Source organism: Astatotilapia calliptera, unplaced genomic scaffold (genome assembly GCF_900246225.1).
Source record: "Astatotilapia calliptera unplaced genomic scaffold, fAstCal1.2 U_scaffold_135, whole genome shotgun sequence".
In the NCBI taxonomy this organism is placed as follows: Eukaryota; Metazoa; Chordata; class Actinopteri; order Cichliformes; family Cichlidae; genus Astatotilapia; species Astatotilapia calliptera.
Window position 1 is genome coordinate 26,333 of NW_020535658.1, and position 18,482 is coordinate 44,814.

The 18,482-nt window shown below is 43.2% G+C and overlaps 2 protein-coding genes across 2 annotated transcripts; one reads left to right on the forward strand and one right to left on the reverse strand.

Annotated features, from left to right (window-relative positions):
* Nucleotides 1-9,832: 9,832 nt before the first annotated feature.
* On the reverse strand, nt 9,833-11,887 carry LOC113017486 (uncharacterized). The gene is made up of 4 exons (XM_026160638.1): nt 11,829-11,887; nt 11,685-11,745; nt 11,500-11,594; nt 9,833-11,064 (listed from the first exon to the last, which is right to left on the reverse strand). Exons 3-4 carry the CDS (start codon nt 11,565-11,567, stop codon nt 10,083-10,085), a joined length of 1,050 nt encoding a protein of 349 aa, XP_026016423.1. The 5' UTR covers nt 11,568-11,594; nt 11,685-11,745; nt 11,829-11,887; the 3' UTR covers nt 9,833-10,082.
* A 3,194-nt stretch (nt 11,888-15,081) lies between these two features.
* LOC113017488 (uncharacterized) lies at nt 15,082-16,176 on the forward strand. The gene is made up of 2 exons (XM_026160640.1): nt 15,082-15,350; nt 15,532-16,176. Exons 1-2 carry the CDS (start codon nt 15,276-15,278, stop codon nt 16,174-16,176), a joined length of 720 nt encoding a protein of 239 aa, XP_026016425.1. The 5' UTR covers nt 15,082-15,275.
* The last annotated feature ends 2,306 nt before the right edge of the window (nt 16,177-18,482 follow it).

An 18,482-nucleotide genomic window follows, 5' to 3' on the forward strand; every position in this document is an offset into this window, starting at 1 on the left:
AGCATGAAAACTTCCTGCAAACATGTCACAGGCGATAAAAGTTTCACATTAAAGGTGAAGTTATTTTTCTGTCTCATGTTCAATAAACAGTGAGCTGGGAAAAGACTTCAGACGTTCCCTGCAGAGTTTCTGCTGCTCGGTCGTCTGCATGTTGCTGAGACTGAGCTGATGATGAAGCTGTGATGGGTTTATGGCACGTTTGGTTGTGGAGAAGAGTTTTACTGCCGGTGCAGGTGAAATGATCAGAGGTTACAGCCTCTGGTTAAAGTGGAGGCAGCGATCAGGACGGCTGAGCAGCAGAGGTCTCGAGGGTCCTAAAGTGTAAAAGCATCAGTGTTAGTAACACAAAGATGACAGAATGGGATCATCCACACAACACTAACATCTAAATCCACGGCAGGAACTCTTCCAGTGTCCTGAAAAATCTGTGTGCACGATGCTGAGATTAAAATCTGTCTGCTCATCTTAATGCAATATTGTGAAGTTACAATTCTTTTCTGTAAAAAGAATTTTTATTTTTGTATATAAATAAATGTTGATGTTGTGCTTTAGGATCGTGGGCTTCAATTTTACTTATAATGTGCCAAATGACTGCAACAGGCGGCTTAAGGCGATGCCATCCAGAGTAAGGATCGTGTTAGCCACAGTGTTTCTAAGATTTTTACGCCCCGTTACAATAACCTCAGTTCTATCTGAACTTAGAAGCAGAAAATTAAAGCTCATTATGTGTCTAAGACATCCCGGCAGTTTAACCAATAAAAGCGGGTATCATATGCATAGCAGTGAAAATGTATGCTATGTCTTCTAAAGCACGTATAATGTAAACAGAACTGGTCTTTGCACAGAAGCCTGTGGAGCTTCATAATTAACCTCAGTGTGTGAAGAGGACTCTCCATTTAATAATAGCTGTAATAAAATGTTCTGGCCGACGGTGTTAAACGCTGCACTTGGGTCTAGCAGGGAAGATTTCAACTTTTCAATATGAATGAAGGCTGAAAACTGATTAGATTAATGTCTGATGATCTTTTCTGTGCTTCTTCAAGTTTGTAACACCGAACATATTAAAGGATGATATAAGGTTCACAGGAAGAGTTTAATTAGACACACATTTACTATTTTTCTTTATACTCTTTCTTTCTTGACATGTTTAATATGATTACTATCAGAGGAGAAAATGAACCTTGTGTAGTTTAAAAACTTTTTATTTAATCAAACTGTAATGTTGTTGAACTCTGACGGACGTGTCTTTTAATCTTGTCAACAAATCCTTAATCACCTAAATGTGCCATTTATCATCTTGTAAAATGTTCCCTCTGCTTCTGTTGCACATCTCCCCCGACACTCTCTGCTTCACCAGCCCTGTGCAGCTGGTCCAATCGCTGCGTCCTTAAACTGGTGTGTTTAAATCTCTTTACCTCTGTTGTGAACTTCACACAAAGTTTGTGGTAACAAAATCAAACTGAGGAGGATCTGGTTTGAAAAACACACACTCGCGAGACAAAATAAAAACAGACTGCTCAAAGCAAAAGCAGGACTAAAAATAGACTAAACCATTACACACAAAAGTTGAAAAACCTAAAGAGTGTGTGAGACTGCTAGCTGTGTCGTTCAGCAATAAACTCATCTATAAATGTGTTAGTAAAGAGTGACTTGTACTTCTGTCCCATTAAGCAACGGTTTAACAAATTTCACTGCAAACTATAAAAGGAATCTGGATTTAAATAGAACATAGTAGTGCAGGAAACACTAGTATAAGGTGTCTATGGAACAAATCTCCTTCAGCGTTCAAAATGACCAAAGTGAGGCCTACAGGCGTTTCTCTTAGTTGGTTGTGTTCAGGGAAAAAGCAGCTAAATACACTGAGACTGCTCCACATTGTTAGTGAGTTAACTCTGGATATCTGTAGGTTTGTCAAACTTGGAGTGAACAAAAGCAGAAAACAGTAAAAGACGCAGACAGTGAAAGTCTGGTTTATTTCATGAACACAATGAAACATTGTCGGCAAAGTAGCGTACATGATAAATAGATACACATGACACGGACAGTAAGAAGTAAAACTCGTCGTCTTACCACATGTTATATTCTGTAAACTTAAAATAAACCACAGAAATGAGTGTTTTAAAGTCATTATTAAAAACATGAGTCAACATTACGGAAGTGACACTTTAACGATGCTTCACATCACCGTGTTTATGATGATAAAACATGTTCTCTCGTTAGTAGATGTCTGCGCTGACACTTGTCATGAAAATGTCCCGAGCCAGGGTTCCTCTTCAATTACCATTGATCATTAATAGGGTCACAAAAGATTTGTCACATTATCCCCATAAACAAAATGCTTTTATAGAAATCATTGTGACACAAATATTTAGATTCTTGTTTCACAATGTGCACGAACTCAAAATCTTTAGAGTTTCATATTTATAAAGTATCACAAAGAATACATTTATACCGTTGTATGAGCTACACTTCTTGTAAAAAACTGATTGGAAATGCGTTCGAGAAAAGCTCCTGCTGTGACCTTCCTTCTGTGAGGACACACACACACGCACACGCACACACACGCGCGCGCGCACACACACACACACACACACACACACACACACACACACACACACACGTCTATATACACATACATACACAAAGCTGTGTAAAGCAACTATTGGCGACTGTCAAGCCTTTGAGTCGCCGAGCAGCTGAATAGGCGAATAATGTTGACGCGCCCGCTGTTTAAAACGTAAGTCAAAGTTCCAGGTTAAAACTCCTTTATTTGTTATCAAATCCTTAAAATCCGTAAAAAAACAGTGATCAAATCATTCAAAGCTTGAGCGGTCAGCAAAAGTCGACTTCCCCCATCACCCACTCATTCACAAAAATTCCCTCAGGACGTGAACAGATGATATAGCAATCACTATTACCGACACCACGTGACCCAAAGCTACGCCTTATCCACAACAGCAACTATAAATAACGAATCTAAACGTATATACATAAAATACAGAAATGAATGAGGTGGAATGAATACTACAAATGTACATAAGGTGCAGCTGCAGTCTGGCAGTGGGAGCAGTGTGACAGGTCAAGTGTTAAGAAGGGAGATGGCGAGGGGAAAGAAACTGTTCCTGTGTCGGGTGGTCCTGGTCTGCAGGCTTCTGTACCGTCTGCCAGAGGGCAGCAGATCAAAAACTCTGTGTGCAGGGTGTGAGGGGTCTGTGATGATTTTCCCTGCCCGTTTCCTGGTTCTTGAGCGGCACCCCCCTGCCCTCCTGGATGGCAGGGGGGATTCGATTCTGAGAACTCACGGCAGTGTGCCTCCCCGAGATGTTATTCTGAGCGAGCCCTTCCGAGATGTATCCAGTCTGCAGTCAGAGATCTTATTCTGAGTATTCACAGCAGCCGTAGCCTCTCCAAGATCTTATCCGTGCTGACTCAATGAGCCCATTTTGAGAAACTCACGCCTCTCCCATCGTTCCAATCCCAGCGGGCAGCCTTGTGGGGGTTTGAACAGCCGGTTCCACTTTCTCAAGCCAGCTCCGATCAGCCAGAACCCTGTTACCATGGTTCCAAATAGGTAGATATCTTCAGCACGCAGACTCACCCGAGCCCAAACTTCTCGTTGAGAAATTGCATTTAGGGACCAGTTTTCAACAGGACAATGACCCCAAACACACCTCCAGGCTGTGTACTAGAAGAAGTATACTAGATGGCGGCGCGCACAGCGCTCTATGCTCTCCACTTGGGTGCCTTTCTTTTTTGTTTCTCCACTTTTTCTTCTTCTTTTGTTTTCCTTATTGTGAAGCCAAATTTTCCTACAACCATCTGGAATTATGCAAGATCGGATATAACAGCCAGATCCCCATTACCAGTGATTATCAGAGGGTGCACAACATCCCCCCGGAGATAGCGAGAACATCGGGTGCTCCGTGGATTGTTATCGGCTCTGCCAAGAAACGCAGGCGGCGGAAGGAACGCAAACAAAAGCGGGGATGCCTGTCGGGCCTGCTGGCCAGGCTAAAGAAGCAGCCTTTCAAACCACCGCTCCCGAGCATCTTTCTGACCAGCGCACGGTCGGTCGTCAACAAAATAGACGAACTGAACCTACTTCTCGCCGCACAGCCAATCGTCCGTGACTGCTGTGTCCTGGTCGTCACGGAGACATGGCTCACTCCGCGAGGCTCCTGCCTACGACAGCCGTAACGCTCTGACAATCCATCAAGCGGTGGTAGCTTAGCAAAGTCGTACTGAAACATCTGACAGATTTTCGAGCGCCGTGCACATAAAATCGTTTCGAGGTCAGTAAACACAACCAGAGTTCATACATAAGGCACACGGGGTTATAAGGGGCTCTGTCGACTTTCAGAAAAATCAAAGGATTGATTTTAAGTGCGCCGTATTTTCCAAACAACACGGTAATAACGACGGCCCGCTAGCATGCTCTACCAAAAATAGTGCTTTGTTGTGTATCTGACGGACGAAAGCTAAACCAGTTCCACACCACTGAAGCTGCAGCATTTTTACAAACCAGTTCTGGTTCATCCGTTTCATTTAGCGATCCACTTTCGCTCTTCTCATTCTGCGTCATCATCCAATTCCACCTGTGATCTTGTGTCACCATTGCTCTCTGAGCTTTGTGTTGCTTCTTCTGTCACCTGACAAATAGGACATACATGACAATAAGAATAAAATGTGGAGCTGCTTCAGTGTGTCTGTCACTTTGTGCAGATCTTGACTGATCAGTAATGTTTGTAGGCTGAGTGCATTTTTAAAACAAGTTGTGCAAACTGCACTACAAGGTGGAATATTTGCAAAATCATGAATATGACCTATGAATACGTCAGTGCCATTAAGATGAAATTCTTGTGTCACCAACATTTTAACGTTAGGCATATAATTCTAACAGCCTCTGTAAACTAATATCCTGGCTGCTCGAGGCTGCTGTTTTCTCTGACAGCTTCACTTAGATTAGAATTAGAAACGCTGCTCTGAGACTGAGAGAACTAACAGTGCTGCATGTTGTGCTGTTAGTTTCCAAAACACGTTATTCATGGTTACATACAGTTTTAGACTGATGTGGGCCAAAGCCTAGCATAGCCTGCAACGTTATTGTGACGGACACATTTTATGTGTCAGACCCAGGACCCTGAGCAGTTATGGACTAATATTATAATGTATGTATTTTGTATTGCTGTCCCTCGTTCTCCCTGCTTGTAGACGTGTGTGTGTGTGTGTGTGTGTGTGTGTGTGTGTGTGTGTGTGGCCCTGGCAGGTGATTGGCCACACCTGCAGCTGATCAGGCCTGTCGGAGGAGCTATTTGAGAGTGTGGTGGAGCACTCTCCGACGCTGGATCATTGCGTGGCTTCACGTCAGTCTCTCGACCAGTTCCTAGTTTGAGTCTGCTGCATTATTGTGTGTCTGACGGCTTCCTCTCTCTTATGTCCCCAGGAGTTACGGGGAGACGAGAGGACAGCGAGCACGGGGTGCTCATCACGGAGAAGCGGAGACAGGAGCACTAGCACTGGGAAGAGGACACGTCACGGGAGTCGGGAGAGCACGGGATTTATTGTCATGTCTGTCCATCGCTGTAAATAAACGCACTGCTTGCACATAGAGCACCGCGCCTGTGTCCTCCTTCCCTACACCCCCACAGTCTGCCAGCCAGACCGTGACATTATGAGTGAACTTGGCTTTAAGTGACTTACAGGTTTCTCTGAAAAATACTTTCTTATATCCAGGTTCTTCCTCTTTGCTGCCGTCCTCCTCTCCTCCTGGGAGCGCAGGCTTGCCGCTGCTAAAACTCAACGGAGCTCCCTGAAAGGTTCAGCCAATCACATTGGCCATATTTGTCACATGAGGTAGGACTCCAGTACAGGACGTAATTTAACTCTTTCGGCACCGCTGGGTGAATGAGACGTTGACAGATCTTTTTTTTTCTTCTTTCTATCAGGTTTGCTTTTCTTTACTCGAAGAGATCAAATTATTGGTGAGGACAATTCAATAATCGCTGGATATTGGTGGGGACATGTCCCCTCCGTCCATGCCAAATCGACGCCCTTGCCCGAATCGATTCAATCCATGATTCGATTCGATTTGGGGAAATTTTGCCTCAGACAGTCAGCAATATTATAATTTAGATCATACCCCCCCCCCCCCCCCCCACACACACACACACACAGCCTTATGGGTACAGTAGTCTCCCGCTACACCTCCTTTTAGCTAAAGACATACTTCACAATGACTCACTCAGCTCACAAGAACAGGAATGCAGAGCATTATCAAACGTTAAAATGATACACATCTCTCACTTGTTCACTTACATTTAAACGAAACACATAATTGTAAACATCTCTAACAGCCTAAGCCAGCTTTGAATAGGGCCTGAATGGATAACTTCAGAGAATTACACATCCAATCTTACACGAGGTCTCACCGCTCGACCAGATCTGGTAACAGTCCCTGTTGGTGTGAGGTGGCTCCTATTTCTCCTTAGAAAACCTGTCTGTCTCTACCACATAAGATCTGGGAGCACTGGCAGGTCCAACTACTGCTCCAGTGGTTCCTTCAGTAGTAATCCACACCTTCTGTCCTGACTCTATGTCTGCGGTTGTAGTGTTTTGCCTGCTCACGCCTCCCCTCCTCATCCTTCTCGCGAAAAGCCTGTAGGTTGGGCCACTTTGGCACCAGCTTCGCAGCAGCTTGTGGCAGAGAGGTACGCAGGTGTCTCCCCATGAGCAACTGTGCCGGTGAGAGCCCATGTTCCAGTGGGGTGGCCCTGCACGCTAGCAGTGCTCTGCTGTAGTCACAGTCCTCTCAAGTCTTTAATGGTACGATCAGCGCGTTCTGCCTCCCCGTTGGCTTGGGGGTACCTGGGGCTGCTCGTTTCATGTGTGAACTGGTACTCTTTAGCAAAGTGCTTGAACTGTTCTGATGAAACTTGCGGCCTGTTGTCCGATACCACAGTCTCGGCAACTGCATGTCTTGCAAAGGCCTCTTTTATAGCATTAATAGTGACCTCTGCTGTTGTGTCTCTCAGTTCACCAAGTACCAACGACCAGATTTGGTGTGTGGTAGTAACAGGCAAATGAACTTTTTTTTTTAATGATTTGAATATATATGAATGCTTGTGCATAAATACACAAACAATACACATATGCTTTCATGCTTTCAATTGTGTCATTTACGTGATCTAGGTCAGCGGTCTCCAACCTTTTTTGCACCACCGACCGGTTTATGCCCGACAATATTTTCACAGACCGGCCTTTAAGGTGTCACGGATAAATACAACAAAATAAAACTAGTACCGGTACCGAAAAAGAAGATTTATTCATAACACACGTGAAAAGACCCAGGAAAACCGAGTTAATGATAAAAACGATAACAAAATAACGCTGAAAAGCGATAAAAACCCTGAAAACCAGACATTTCACACCTGAGCCTCAACTCTCGCGGCCCGGTACCAAACGACTCACGGACCGGTACCAGTCCGAGGCCCGGGGGTTGGGGACCGCTGTTCTAGGTAGCTCTGTTTTGGAAGTTCAGTTCAAGCTAGAAATGTGCTTTGGAGTTTGTACGTGTTTTGTCTCTAGGGGCCACCACATATATTTCTATTTACATTCAGGTGACAGCAATCCATGGATGGTTTCGACATGCAAGAGGATATTTTCCCCGGTGCCCAGCGGGAGAAGACACTGCTTGCGATGTCGATGAGGTCCTGTGGCCAGACCCCAACAGACGGCGGGATCCATGAGCCCACGTATGCACAATTGTCATGATTTTTTTGTGTGTACAGTATAGTGTTTTTTCTATTACTGTATTATGTTTGTGTTTTGCTTTATCTGAATTGATGGTGCTGCAGTGGACAATATTGAGTAGGCCTATTTGCTTTTTTTGGTTGTTTGTGTCTCCTGAAAATGTGCCTTCAGAATACAGTTTTTTCTGAATGCTTAAACCCTAACTGTGATTCCTGTAGCACAATCTCTAAAACTATTCAGACTTATAGCAAAACCACTCACTGAGTTTGCAAAACTAAAAGCACAAAAACTGCTTTGCACTCAGTTTGCAATTTTGTAACACACACTTTGCAAAGCTGTAGGCACAATTCACTGCACAACACTCAATTACCAAATTTCCAACACACTCCTAGCAAAAGTATACACATGTATGGCTATCATTAACACTAATTTGCCAACTGTCTGGCACACTTTCACATGTGAAAACTTTTTTAGATAATTAGTTCACTTTGCAATCAGCCTAAGCACTATGATACAGGTAAGCTGTGTGTGCGGAGTACAATGGAGGGAACAGAAAGAGTGAGAAGTAGAGGAGGCCGAGGAAGAGGACGTGGAGGTGAAGAAGTAGGATGAAGAGGACGACAAGGACAAGGAGGAGCAAGAGGAAGACGAGGAAGGGGGAGAGGAAGATGAGGAGGGGGGAGAGGAAGGGTAGGAAGAGTAAGAAATAGAATTGCTGATGACATCAGAGCTACAATAGTGGACCATGTCATCAACCGTGGAATGACCCTGAGGGTAGCTGGCCAACGGGTCCAGCCTAACTCGAGCCGCTACACTGTAGCAAGTACCATAAGGACATCTTGAAATGAGAATCGGTGAGTACAGTCACTTCGCACAAAGATTTGTAGCACTGCCATATGCCAATGAGAAACACACCAATACCATTGATGTAAAAATACTGAAATTGTTACTTTACAGAATTGCTAGATGACCAGATGCTGGGGGCAGAGGAAGCATGTTCACTGCAGACCAAGTAACCCATATAGTCATTATGGCGATTGCAAATAATCCTATACTTGGAAATAAACACTTGTGTTTGTTTTGATGTGTTTGAATAAACACCAGTACTTGAAGTTTGGATCCCTCTATGCTTATGGATCTATGACAGAAGTATGAGCTCAAACTGACATAGCCTACCTTGTGCACAGAGAAAGCAAAGGCCAGATGTGTTTTGTATTCATACCATCAGTGTGCAGTTGGCGCATTGTGTGCTTAGTAGATGATGGCTTGTGTGTACTGTTTGATACGGAAACACCATTTTTACGAAGGTGTGAAGAGTTAATCTAGCTGTGTTTGCTTTTGCAAGAGAACTACAATGTTTTGATTATTGGGTGACAGGTTTTCTTATTTGTGTGAAGAGTTTTGCAAAATTAGCCAATAGTTACAAAAAATGTGCTTAAGCAATCAGAAAAAACTGTAAACAATGACAATGAAAGACTGCAGTGTTTTATATGAAGTAGACTAGTGTGTCCCCCTGATCTGATCTGCATGTGATGCAAGTATGTGTCATTTTGTCAACAGAGTTACATCTTGACAGAGGAATGTTAGGTTTTGACAGCAGAGTTTCAGTTTGGCACAGATGTGAATGGTATATTTTGATGTGTCATGTTTACTTGTGTTTAGAGTTTTGGCACAATGAGCGACGTTTTGCAAAATGTGTTCAAGCAACGGGCAAAAACTGTAACATGTTTTTCACCAAAGATTTCAGCAATTATAAAAATTCAACTCAAACTATTCAGCTATTAGCATTCACACTGCATTTTCTACAGGAAGTACATTTTATATTCCAGTTTCAGTTCAAAGTGCATTAAAAATAATAAATAATTATTAAAAATAATACCATCAATATGTTACTGCACTACACTTACTGGACTTGTGGAAGTATTTTGAGAACCATAAGAGATTCTTACAAATGTTTGAAAGAAAAAAATCTTTAACATAGCTGGAGACTCGTGTAGAAATATGAATGAGTTTATAAAGTTTCTGTCATGGTGTGCTGTGACAGGCAGGTAGTAGGACCCAAACACAGGACTCTTACGTGGAATGAAACTTGAATCGGCAGCTTTTATTGCTGGAAACTCAGGTGGACTCAAGAAACTACAAACTAAGAAACAAGAACTAGGAAAACAAATCAGGAACTATGAACAAGAATCAAGTAAAGAACACGGAGGAGAAAAAACACCCAGCCCACTGAAAACTAAAGAAACCCCCAAAAACATGAAGAACAATCATTAAGGAACATATTTACATATTTAGAGTTACTGCAACACCAACACTGGGTCACAGCTTCAGTGTCAGTCGGTGACTTTTGGTCTGCAACAGCAGCAGAACAGACTTCTCAGTCTTTTGAAGAAGCCCTTTTTCTTCTTCTTGCTCTGACGGTCTTCGGACTTCATGCTGGCTTCAGGTTCTGGAAAAGGTTCCTCAAAGGGAACATCAGGAACCGGCCCAATTTCAGAACAAGATCCGTTGATCATATGATCTTCACCTTCAACACAGGATTTGGACTCGCCATAGGGTTCCTCACAGGGAGCGTCGGGCTCTGCAACACTTTCTGACAGAGCTCCTTCGATCGTAAGGTCTCGAGTACTCAGACTGGATGCCCTTTCAGAAAGAAGTTCCTCACAGGGAACGTCGGGCTCTGCAACACTTTCTGACAGAGCTCCTTCGATCGTAAGGTCTCGAGTACTCAGACTGGATGCCCTTTCAGAAAGAAGTTCCTCACAGGGAGCGTCGGGCTCTGCAACACTTTCTGACAGAGCTTCTTCGGCTGGTGGAACATTTGCCACTGAAAGGCCGTCAGAGGAGCGCTCACCATTTGTGCTCTTCACATCAGGACTTGAAGGGGGCTCAAAGATTTCACATATCCGGATCCTTGCTACATCAGCAATGGTCTTCAGCAACAGGGGTGCAAAGTTTGCAACTTGGATAGACAGAATTTCTTCAGGAAATTTCTGTCTAATCTCCGTCAGGATGCTGTCAACCAGATCGTCTCGGATAGAGCGGGTGAAGACGGCCTGTGTTTCCATCGCCGTGAGGCTCTTGGAGACACGATCTAAAGTGGCCTTGGTGACACTGGTGGAGAGGATACTTAGACTCTGGGAGGCCATGTTTAGGAGGGGACGAGGAGGAAGCTCCCAGAAGCCCTGGAGAACGCGGGGAACTACCTCGACCACTACCTCCTGCGCGGTGAGCAGTTTGCTGTTAGGCTGTTCCTGCTGCTTCTTTTTCAGGATTTCAACGTAATCCTTCACCGCGCTGAGGAGTTTAGGTGCTCTGTAGAAAAACATGATAAGAGTTATCTGTTAAACATATTCAAAGCATCATTTAAATATTGAAACACTGTAGCTGGACTGTTAACCCTGTAACCACCTTTGTATCATACATGAGTTTCTGAGACCTCGATCTCATCAACATGATCAATACTTGCTATAATTTCTAAATGTTGTGGACAAAACTCTTTTTTAGTCTAAAGTTAACATTGTCGTTAACAAAAAGTTGCCAAAAACACCCAGTGTATCAAATGTGATACAAAAAATAAATACACAATAAAAGTAAATCATACACAACATGACATAGCAAAGAACTCATGTGTGGCTTTTGTTTAAAGGGTTGATAAACATCTCAGTTCCAAAGAATCTGAATTTTCTGGCTGTTTTTTGATGGGTTGGGTCTTACAGGGTTAATAACTGTATGTTACATGTGACTCACTGAAATTTAGGAGGTACGGCCTCTGGGAACTGAAGAAGCAACCTGGCTTCAAATTCAACGTCCCTCATTTTATTGCTGACGTTCACCGCCCACACCTGAAACAGAAAACACATTTACAGTGCGCTTATGTGTAAAGGTTATGTGCACGTAATGAAAAAAAAGTCTTGTGGGTTTTCTCGTCTTACCAGCCTTAGAAGAGGTTTGGCTTCCTCTTCGTCAAAATCCTCTAACTCAAACTCCCACAGCCTTCAAAAGAAAGCAAAGCAGAGGTTTTCTCTCAGCACTTACACGTCATCACAAACAGACTTTCAGGTGTGACAGTAACTCACTGCTCTCTGAGCGTCTCCCTGCTCTTCTCCACCAAAAGATCTCTCAGATCTTCAGCAGTGAGGTTTGGTGGAATTAGATCTTCCTGCTGAAGTCTGAGAAACTCCGTCATTATCGCAACCTAAAAGTAAAGGAGACATTTAATCACCACCACTCTCAGGTCCTCAGAAATGACCTGATATTTTCTGTCAGCTTTGGTTTGCATGAATCTGGGTCTAACCTGAGCCTTGTAGCCCGGAAGATACCAGCAGATCTTTACAGCTGTTTCATAAATCGGTGTGTTGAACAACACCTGTCAAAGAAATAGCAATTTAGTCATTGTTACTTAAAATGATTCTCAGTTTGTCAACTTTTAAAACGACATCAAATTCTTCAAATTACTGAAATGCAGTAAAAGCAAAGCGTCACATACCCTGATAGGTTTATAGATTCCTTGACTCTTTTCCATTTAAACGTGTTCAAATCAAAGTCAGGAAGAAAAACGTCAACTGCTCTCCAACGATGGCGTACGGGGAATCTGGACCTGAAAATGCTCTCAGCTCGGTGGTCTCGCACAGATGAGCTCTTTTGACAGTCTGATGTTTATTTATGAATGCAGAATTTCTTGAGCAGTCACCATGGAAACTTGATGCAGCTTCATGTTGTTAAATTAAAAGTAAACACTGTGTATTTTGCACTACACTCCACTAAACTTATCATATAAGTAAATAAAGTGTGGGTTAGGTCCCTCCTGTGGAAAGAGCCACACAAACCGATGGATCAGAAAAGACAAAGTCAGCTCCAGCATGCCTTTTCATATTATGTGCCTGCTTATCTCCATTTCTTTACAGTAGATGGGAACTGTTGCAGTAAAGCAATGGCTTACAAACAGTGGACTGTGGACTAATGCAGACATCTGAAGCCTGACAGCAGCTGGTATATACACAGCTTTGGACAAACTGGCCCTTTAAACAGCCCAGAGGAAGAAGAGACCTCTGCGTTATCAGTGCAGCCTAAAGCACAATAATAATAATACTATTAATAGGATTTTTAGAGCAATAATGCCCCAAATAATGAAGTCATTAATTACACATTCATCATGCTTCACAGGAGGTCAGGAGTGACCGATGAACGTGATGCTACATTAGAGTCTGTCCTATGAGTTCAGCAGGAGGAGGTGAACCCACAGCTGGGACCAGTTCTCTAGTGGGTCCAGTATCATACTTGTGTTCATCCTGGTCTGAACCTGGTCAGAAGAACTGACTTCACTTTTGAAAATTCAATACTTATAAAAGGTAACCCCAAACAGTCTACAACGGCTGTTTTCTGTCCACCGAAGCAAATTTGATTGACGAGGTTTTTGTACCTTCACTTCTCCAAAAAGCAAATAAAGAGATTAAACAAAGATTTACTGAACGACCGTCAGAATTCCCAGAGCTAACGTAGATCGCTTTATGCTCTTGAGTCAGGAGGGATAAGAAAAGTGACTGCAAACATTGTGGAACGATTCATAGCGTTTGATTGCTTGTGTGAATGTATTAAACAGGAAACCAGGAGCTGCAGAAACCCAGTAATGCTGAAGACGCATGCGTGTGCGTTTATTACAGGTTTTTCTGAATGCTTAAACCCTAACTGTGATTCTTACAGCACAATTCCTAAAACTATTGATACTTATAGCAAAACCACTCACTGAGTGTGCAAAACTAAAAGCACAAACACTGCTTTGCACTCAGTTTGCCATTTTGTAACACACACTTTGCAAACCTGTAGCTACAATCCACTGCACAGCACTCTTTTTGCAGAACTGTAAACACAACTCACTGCTTTGCACTCAATTTCCAAATGATCAACGCACTCCTAGCAAAACTCTACACATTTATGGCCATTATTTACACTATTTTGTCAACTGTCTGGCACACTGCCACATGTGAAAGCTTTTTTAGATAATTAGTTCACTTTGCAATCAGCCTAAGCACTATGATACAGGTAAGCTCTGTGTGTGGAGTACAATGGAGGGAGCAGGAAGAGTGAGAGGAGGCCGAGGAAGAGGACGTGGAGGTGAAGAAGTAGGATGAAGAGGACGACAAGGACAAGGAGGAGCAAGAGGAGGACGAGGAGGGGGGAGAGGACGGGTAAGAAGAGTAAGAAATAGAATTGCTGATGACATCAGAGCTACAATAGTGGACCATGTCATCAACCGTGGAGTGACCCTGAGGGAAGCTGACCAACGTTTTTTTTTGGTTTTTCTCAAACTTAAGTAACTGAAACCTTTCATTGAACTACAGCAGAAACAGATTGGAAATGCCAAGTTATTCTAACACTAGTGGACTTGTTAAACAAAACATTTGTTTCACTTCTTTCTCAACATGCAGCACCATTACAGTTTTTGCCCGTTGCTTGAACACTATAAAGCCATGCTTAGACTAAAGTAACACACCTTGAAGCTTTTGTCACCATACCTCAAACACATGCACACATACCTTGAACAAAGCGCTGCTTTGCACCCCAGTTCCAATTATGCAACACACCTACTCCCTTATGCAACACACATGGTCCTGCATACTACACTCTATTTCATACATAAGACACTTCGTTCACAAAATGAAATCTCAGGGTGCCATTCGGAAAACACATGTATCCAAAATACAAAACACATCGGATAATTGCAACCACTCAAATACACACCTGAAGGCACTTACTTGCAAAACCGAACACCAATTAGCCAACTACAAAAAGCCCTCAGCGTAGCCATTTCAAGAACTTTGCAAGCATGGATGGAGGGAGAGATAGAGGAAGAGGAAGAGGTAGAGGAGGAGGAGGAAGAGGAGGAGGAGGCCGAAGAGGCCATGCACGGACCCATATTTCTGATGAAATAAGAGCAACTTTGGTGGACCATGTCATCAACCATGGCCTGACTATGAGGGAAGCTGGGCAGAGAGTCCACCCACATCTAAGCCGCTTCACAGTGGCATCTGTAATACGAACATTCAGACTAGAAAACAGGTATGTCTTCACCTCCATACCTTCTGCTCTACTCAGATGGTTTTATAGTACTGTTCTACAGTATATCACCATATCAAGTGTACAGCGTACTGCAGGGTGCTAATGCTCCTTTTGCAGCCAAAGTGGTAGTTTCTGTGAAACATACCATGATTACTTATATTGAAGTACAGTGTTGTACAGTGGATGACACAGTACATACAGTAAAGTACTGTAAGAGAAATAAGCAAACCGATGACAATATGTGGTTGTATTCCTCCAGAATGACCTGAAGACCTTCTGGGGGTGGACGGCAACGCCTGTTCACACAACAGCAGGAACTTGCTGTTGTGGACCTAGTGAGGGCAGACAATGCCATCCGTCTCCACCAGCTACGACGGAAAATACTTGCAGACAGGCGAGTGTTCAGCAACATAGACCATGTGAGCATCACCACCATCAGACGCATCTTGGGTAAACACAGCATCACCATGAAGCAGCTCTACAGAGTCCCATTCGAGAGGAACAGTGACAGGGTCAAAGGACTTCGAGCTGAATATGTACGGGTACGTGTAACTGTCCCTTACATTTACAATAGAGTATTGGTGAAGTCCAGTAGCAGCTGAATATGTACCATATCAGTACCACATGGATCTATTCTGAGAGCTACACAGGTACCTGTGTGATGGGGTGAGGGTGCTGTATGTGTAGCACTGTAGTACAGTGACATGTTCCCCTTTTTTTCAGAGAATCTCGGCCATGGATGGAGCTGCACAGCCTCATGAATACATTTTCATTGATGAAGCTGGATTCGACCTGAGCAAAACAAGACGACGGGGTCGTAATGTAATTGGCCAAAGGGCAATTGTGCACGTCCCAGGGCAGCGCGGGGGAAACATCACATTATGTGCCGCCATATGCCTTCGAGGGCTTCTGCACCATCATGCAATACTAGGTCCATACAATAGCCAACACATACTCACATTTCTAGATGCTCTCCATAACATAGTTGTACAGAACAGACCAGATCAGCCCAGGTTTGTGGTGATATGGGATAATGTCAGTTTCCATCGGGCTGCTCTGGTCCAGGCCTGGTTCTCCAACCAAAGTCAACTTGAAGTGGTATACTTGCCCCCTTACTCACCATTTTTAAACCCTATTGAGGAATTTTTTTCGGCTTGGAGATGGCGAGTATATGACCGCCAACCACATGCCCGCATGCCTCTTCTGCAGGCAATGGAACAGGCCTGCGGCGACATTCAGGTGACAGCAATCCATGGATGGTTTCGACATGCAAGAGGATATTTTCCCCGGTGCCTAGCGGGAGAGGACACTGCTTGCGATGTTGATGAGGTCCTGTGGCCAGACCCCAACAGACGGCGGGATCCATGAGCCCACTTATGCACAATTGTCATGGTTTTTTGTGTTTACAGTATAGTGTTTTTTCTATTGCAGTATTATTGTGTTGTTGTTGTTGTTGTTTTTTTTTGCTTTATCTGAATTCATGGTACTGCAATGTACAATATTGAGTAGGTCTATTTGTGTTTTTGGTTGTTTGGAAATGTGTCTCCTGTAAATGTGCCTTCTGAATACACAATGGAAATCAAGGACTGCAGTGTTTTATGTAAAGAAGACTAGTGTGTTCCCCCTGATCTGTAAGTGTTTGCATATGATGCAAGTATGTGTCATTTTGTCAACAGAGTTACATTTTGATAAAGGAATGTTAGGTTTTGACAGCAGAGTTTAGGTTTTGGGAGTGGAGTTTCAATTTGGCACAGATGTGTATGGTATATTTCCCAGTGTTGTGTCATGTTTACTTGTGTTTGGAGTTTTGGCACAATGAGCTTAAAAGAATGGCCATAAATGTGTATAGTTTTGCTAGGAGTGCGTTGATCATTTGGAAATTGAGTGCAAAGCAGTGAGTTGTGTTTACAGTTCTGCAAAAAGAGTGCTGTGCAGTGGATTGTAGCTACAGGTTTGCAAAGTGTGTGTTACAAAATGGCAAACTGAGTGCAAAGCAGTGTTTGTGCTTTTAGTTTTGCACACTCAGTGAGTGGTTTTGCTATAAGTATCAATAGTTTTAGGAATTGTGCTGTAAGAATCACAGTTAGGGTTTAAGCATTCAGAAAAACCTGTAATAAACGCACACGCATGCGTCTTCAGCATTACTGGGTTTCTGCAGCTCCTGGCTGGAACACGCGCGGCCTCCCAGAGTGTCCTTGGTTTTAGTGGCTTCTCCAACATGCATCTCCTTGTCTCCACTGGTGGAACTGTGGAGGGGAAAGGCTGAGAGAGACAAACTTTCTGATAGTTATTATTCAGTTTTTCTACCAGGTTGTGAACATCAGTGGACAATGCAATATACATCACCTTCTACTAGCGGTGCCCCTCTGGAAGCTGACCATGGTGTTGGAAATAATCTTATTTCAAATGGAGATAATTTGGTTACTGCAGATTGAGTCATTCTAATCTCACACAGGACTTGAGTAAGTAATTTGACCCAGGTCATTAAAGTTTTAGCACACTTTTGAATTACTTCTAATGTGAATGAAGATCCTCTATCACTGTTAATCTGGTGAGGTATTCCGAATCTGGGTATTATTTCATTGCTCAACTTTTGACAGACTACTTCTGCAGTTTCTTTTGAGGTTGGATAAGCTTCTACTCATTTACTAAATTGATCCACTATTACCAGTAAGTACTTGATGCTTCCTTGTGCTGGCATATGTGTGAAATCAATTTGTAATGTATGAAATGGAAAATCTGGTTGTGGTAAATGCTGATGTTTTGCTTTTGGTTTTCCTACATTAGTTCGTGCACATGTTAGACAGGTTGCTAATATGCTTTTTACTGCATGCAATGTTTTCTCAATTACAAATCTTGATTTTATTGCCCCTATTACCCCTCTTTGTCCGACATGACTCACACCGTGAAAATGTCGGACAAGGACTGGCAGCAGGGAATATGGGAGGGCAATCAAACGCTTAAGATTTTGTATAAGCCATCTCTGTCATTTAAGGTACAGTCATTATTCTCCCAATAGGTGTAATCAGATGCAGAGGCTTGCTCTTGTATAAATTTTAAATCAACATTTGTTTCTAAATAGTCTGGGAGTGTAACAAGTGGCAGCTGTAGGGGCACAGATAATACTTCCTGCGGCGGTGGGAGCTGCAGCCTTGGCTGTCACGTCTGCTAAGGCATTACCTGTTGCTTCGTCTGTGTCAGCTGTACTGTGTCCTTTCGTTTTTACAACTGCAACGGCCGATGGCAGCTGTATAGCCTGAAAAAGTCTTTGAACAAAATCAGAATTTAGCAATTTATTTTCCATCAGCAGATCTAAATCCTCTCTGTCTCCACAATGTGCCAAAGTCATGCACAACGCCAAATGCATAGCGGCTGTCTGTGTAAATCGTCACATGCTTATCCACATGGAGCTCACAGGCGCGTATTAAAGCCATGAGCTCTGCTTTTTGTGCTGAGTGAAATGGTAATGAGTGAGCCTCTAGTATGATGTCAGGCAATGTCACCACTGAATAGCCACAAAGAAATGAGTTGTCTCTTGGCCTTGAACAGGACCCGTCCACATAAACCGTGGCTGAGTCTGAGATAGGTGTTTGCTCTAAATCTGGACGTGGTGCTGTGGATTCCTGTATACGTGTCATGCAGTCATGATCGTCAAGCCTGTCTGAGCCATCCTG

Excerpts from the sequence above, each read along its gene's own strand:
- LOC113017486 (XM_026160638.1), bottom strand. The coding sequence starts at position 11,567 with ATGAGGGACGTTGAATTTGAAGCCAGGTTGCTTCTTCAGTTCCCAGAG. Across the intron at positions 11,065-11,499 it reads GCCGTACCTCCTAAATTTCA|AGCACCTAAACTCCTCAGCG; the intron begins GTGAGTCACATG and ends GTTTTTCTACAG.
- LOC113017488 (XM_026160640.1), top strand. The coding sequence starts at position 15,276 with ATGAAGCAGCTCTACAGAGTCCCATTCGAGAGGAACAGTGACAGGGTC. Across the intron at positions 15,351-15,531 it reads TTCGAGCTGAATATGTACGG|AGAATCTCGGCCATGGATGG; the intron begins GTACGTGTAACT and ends CCTTTTTTTCAG.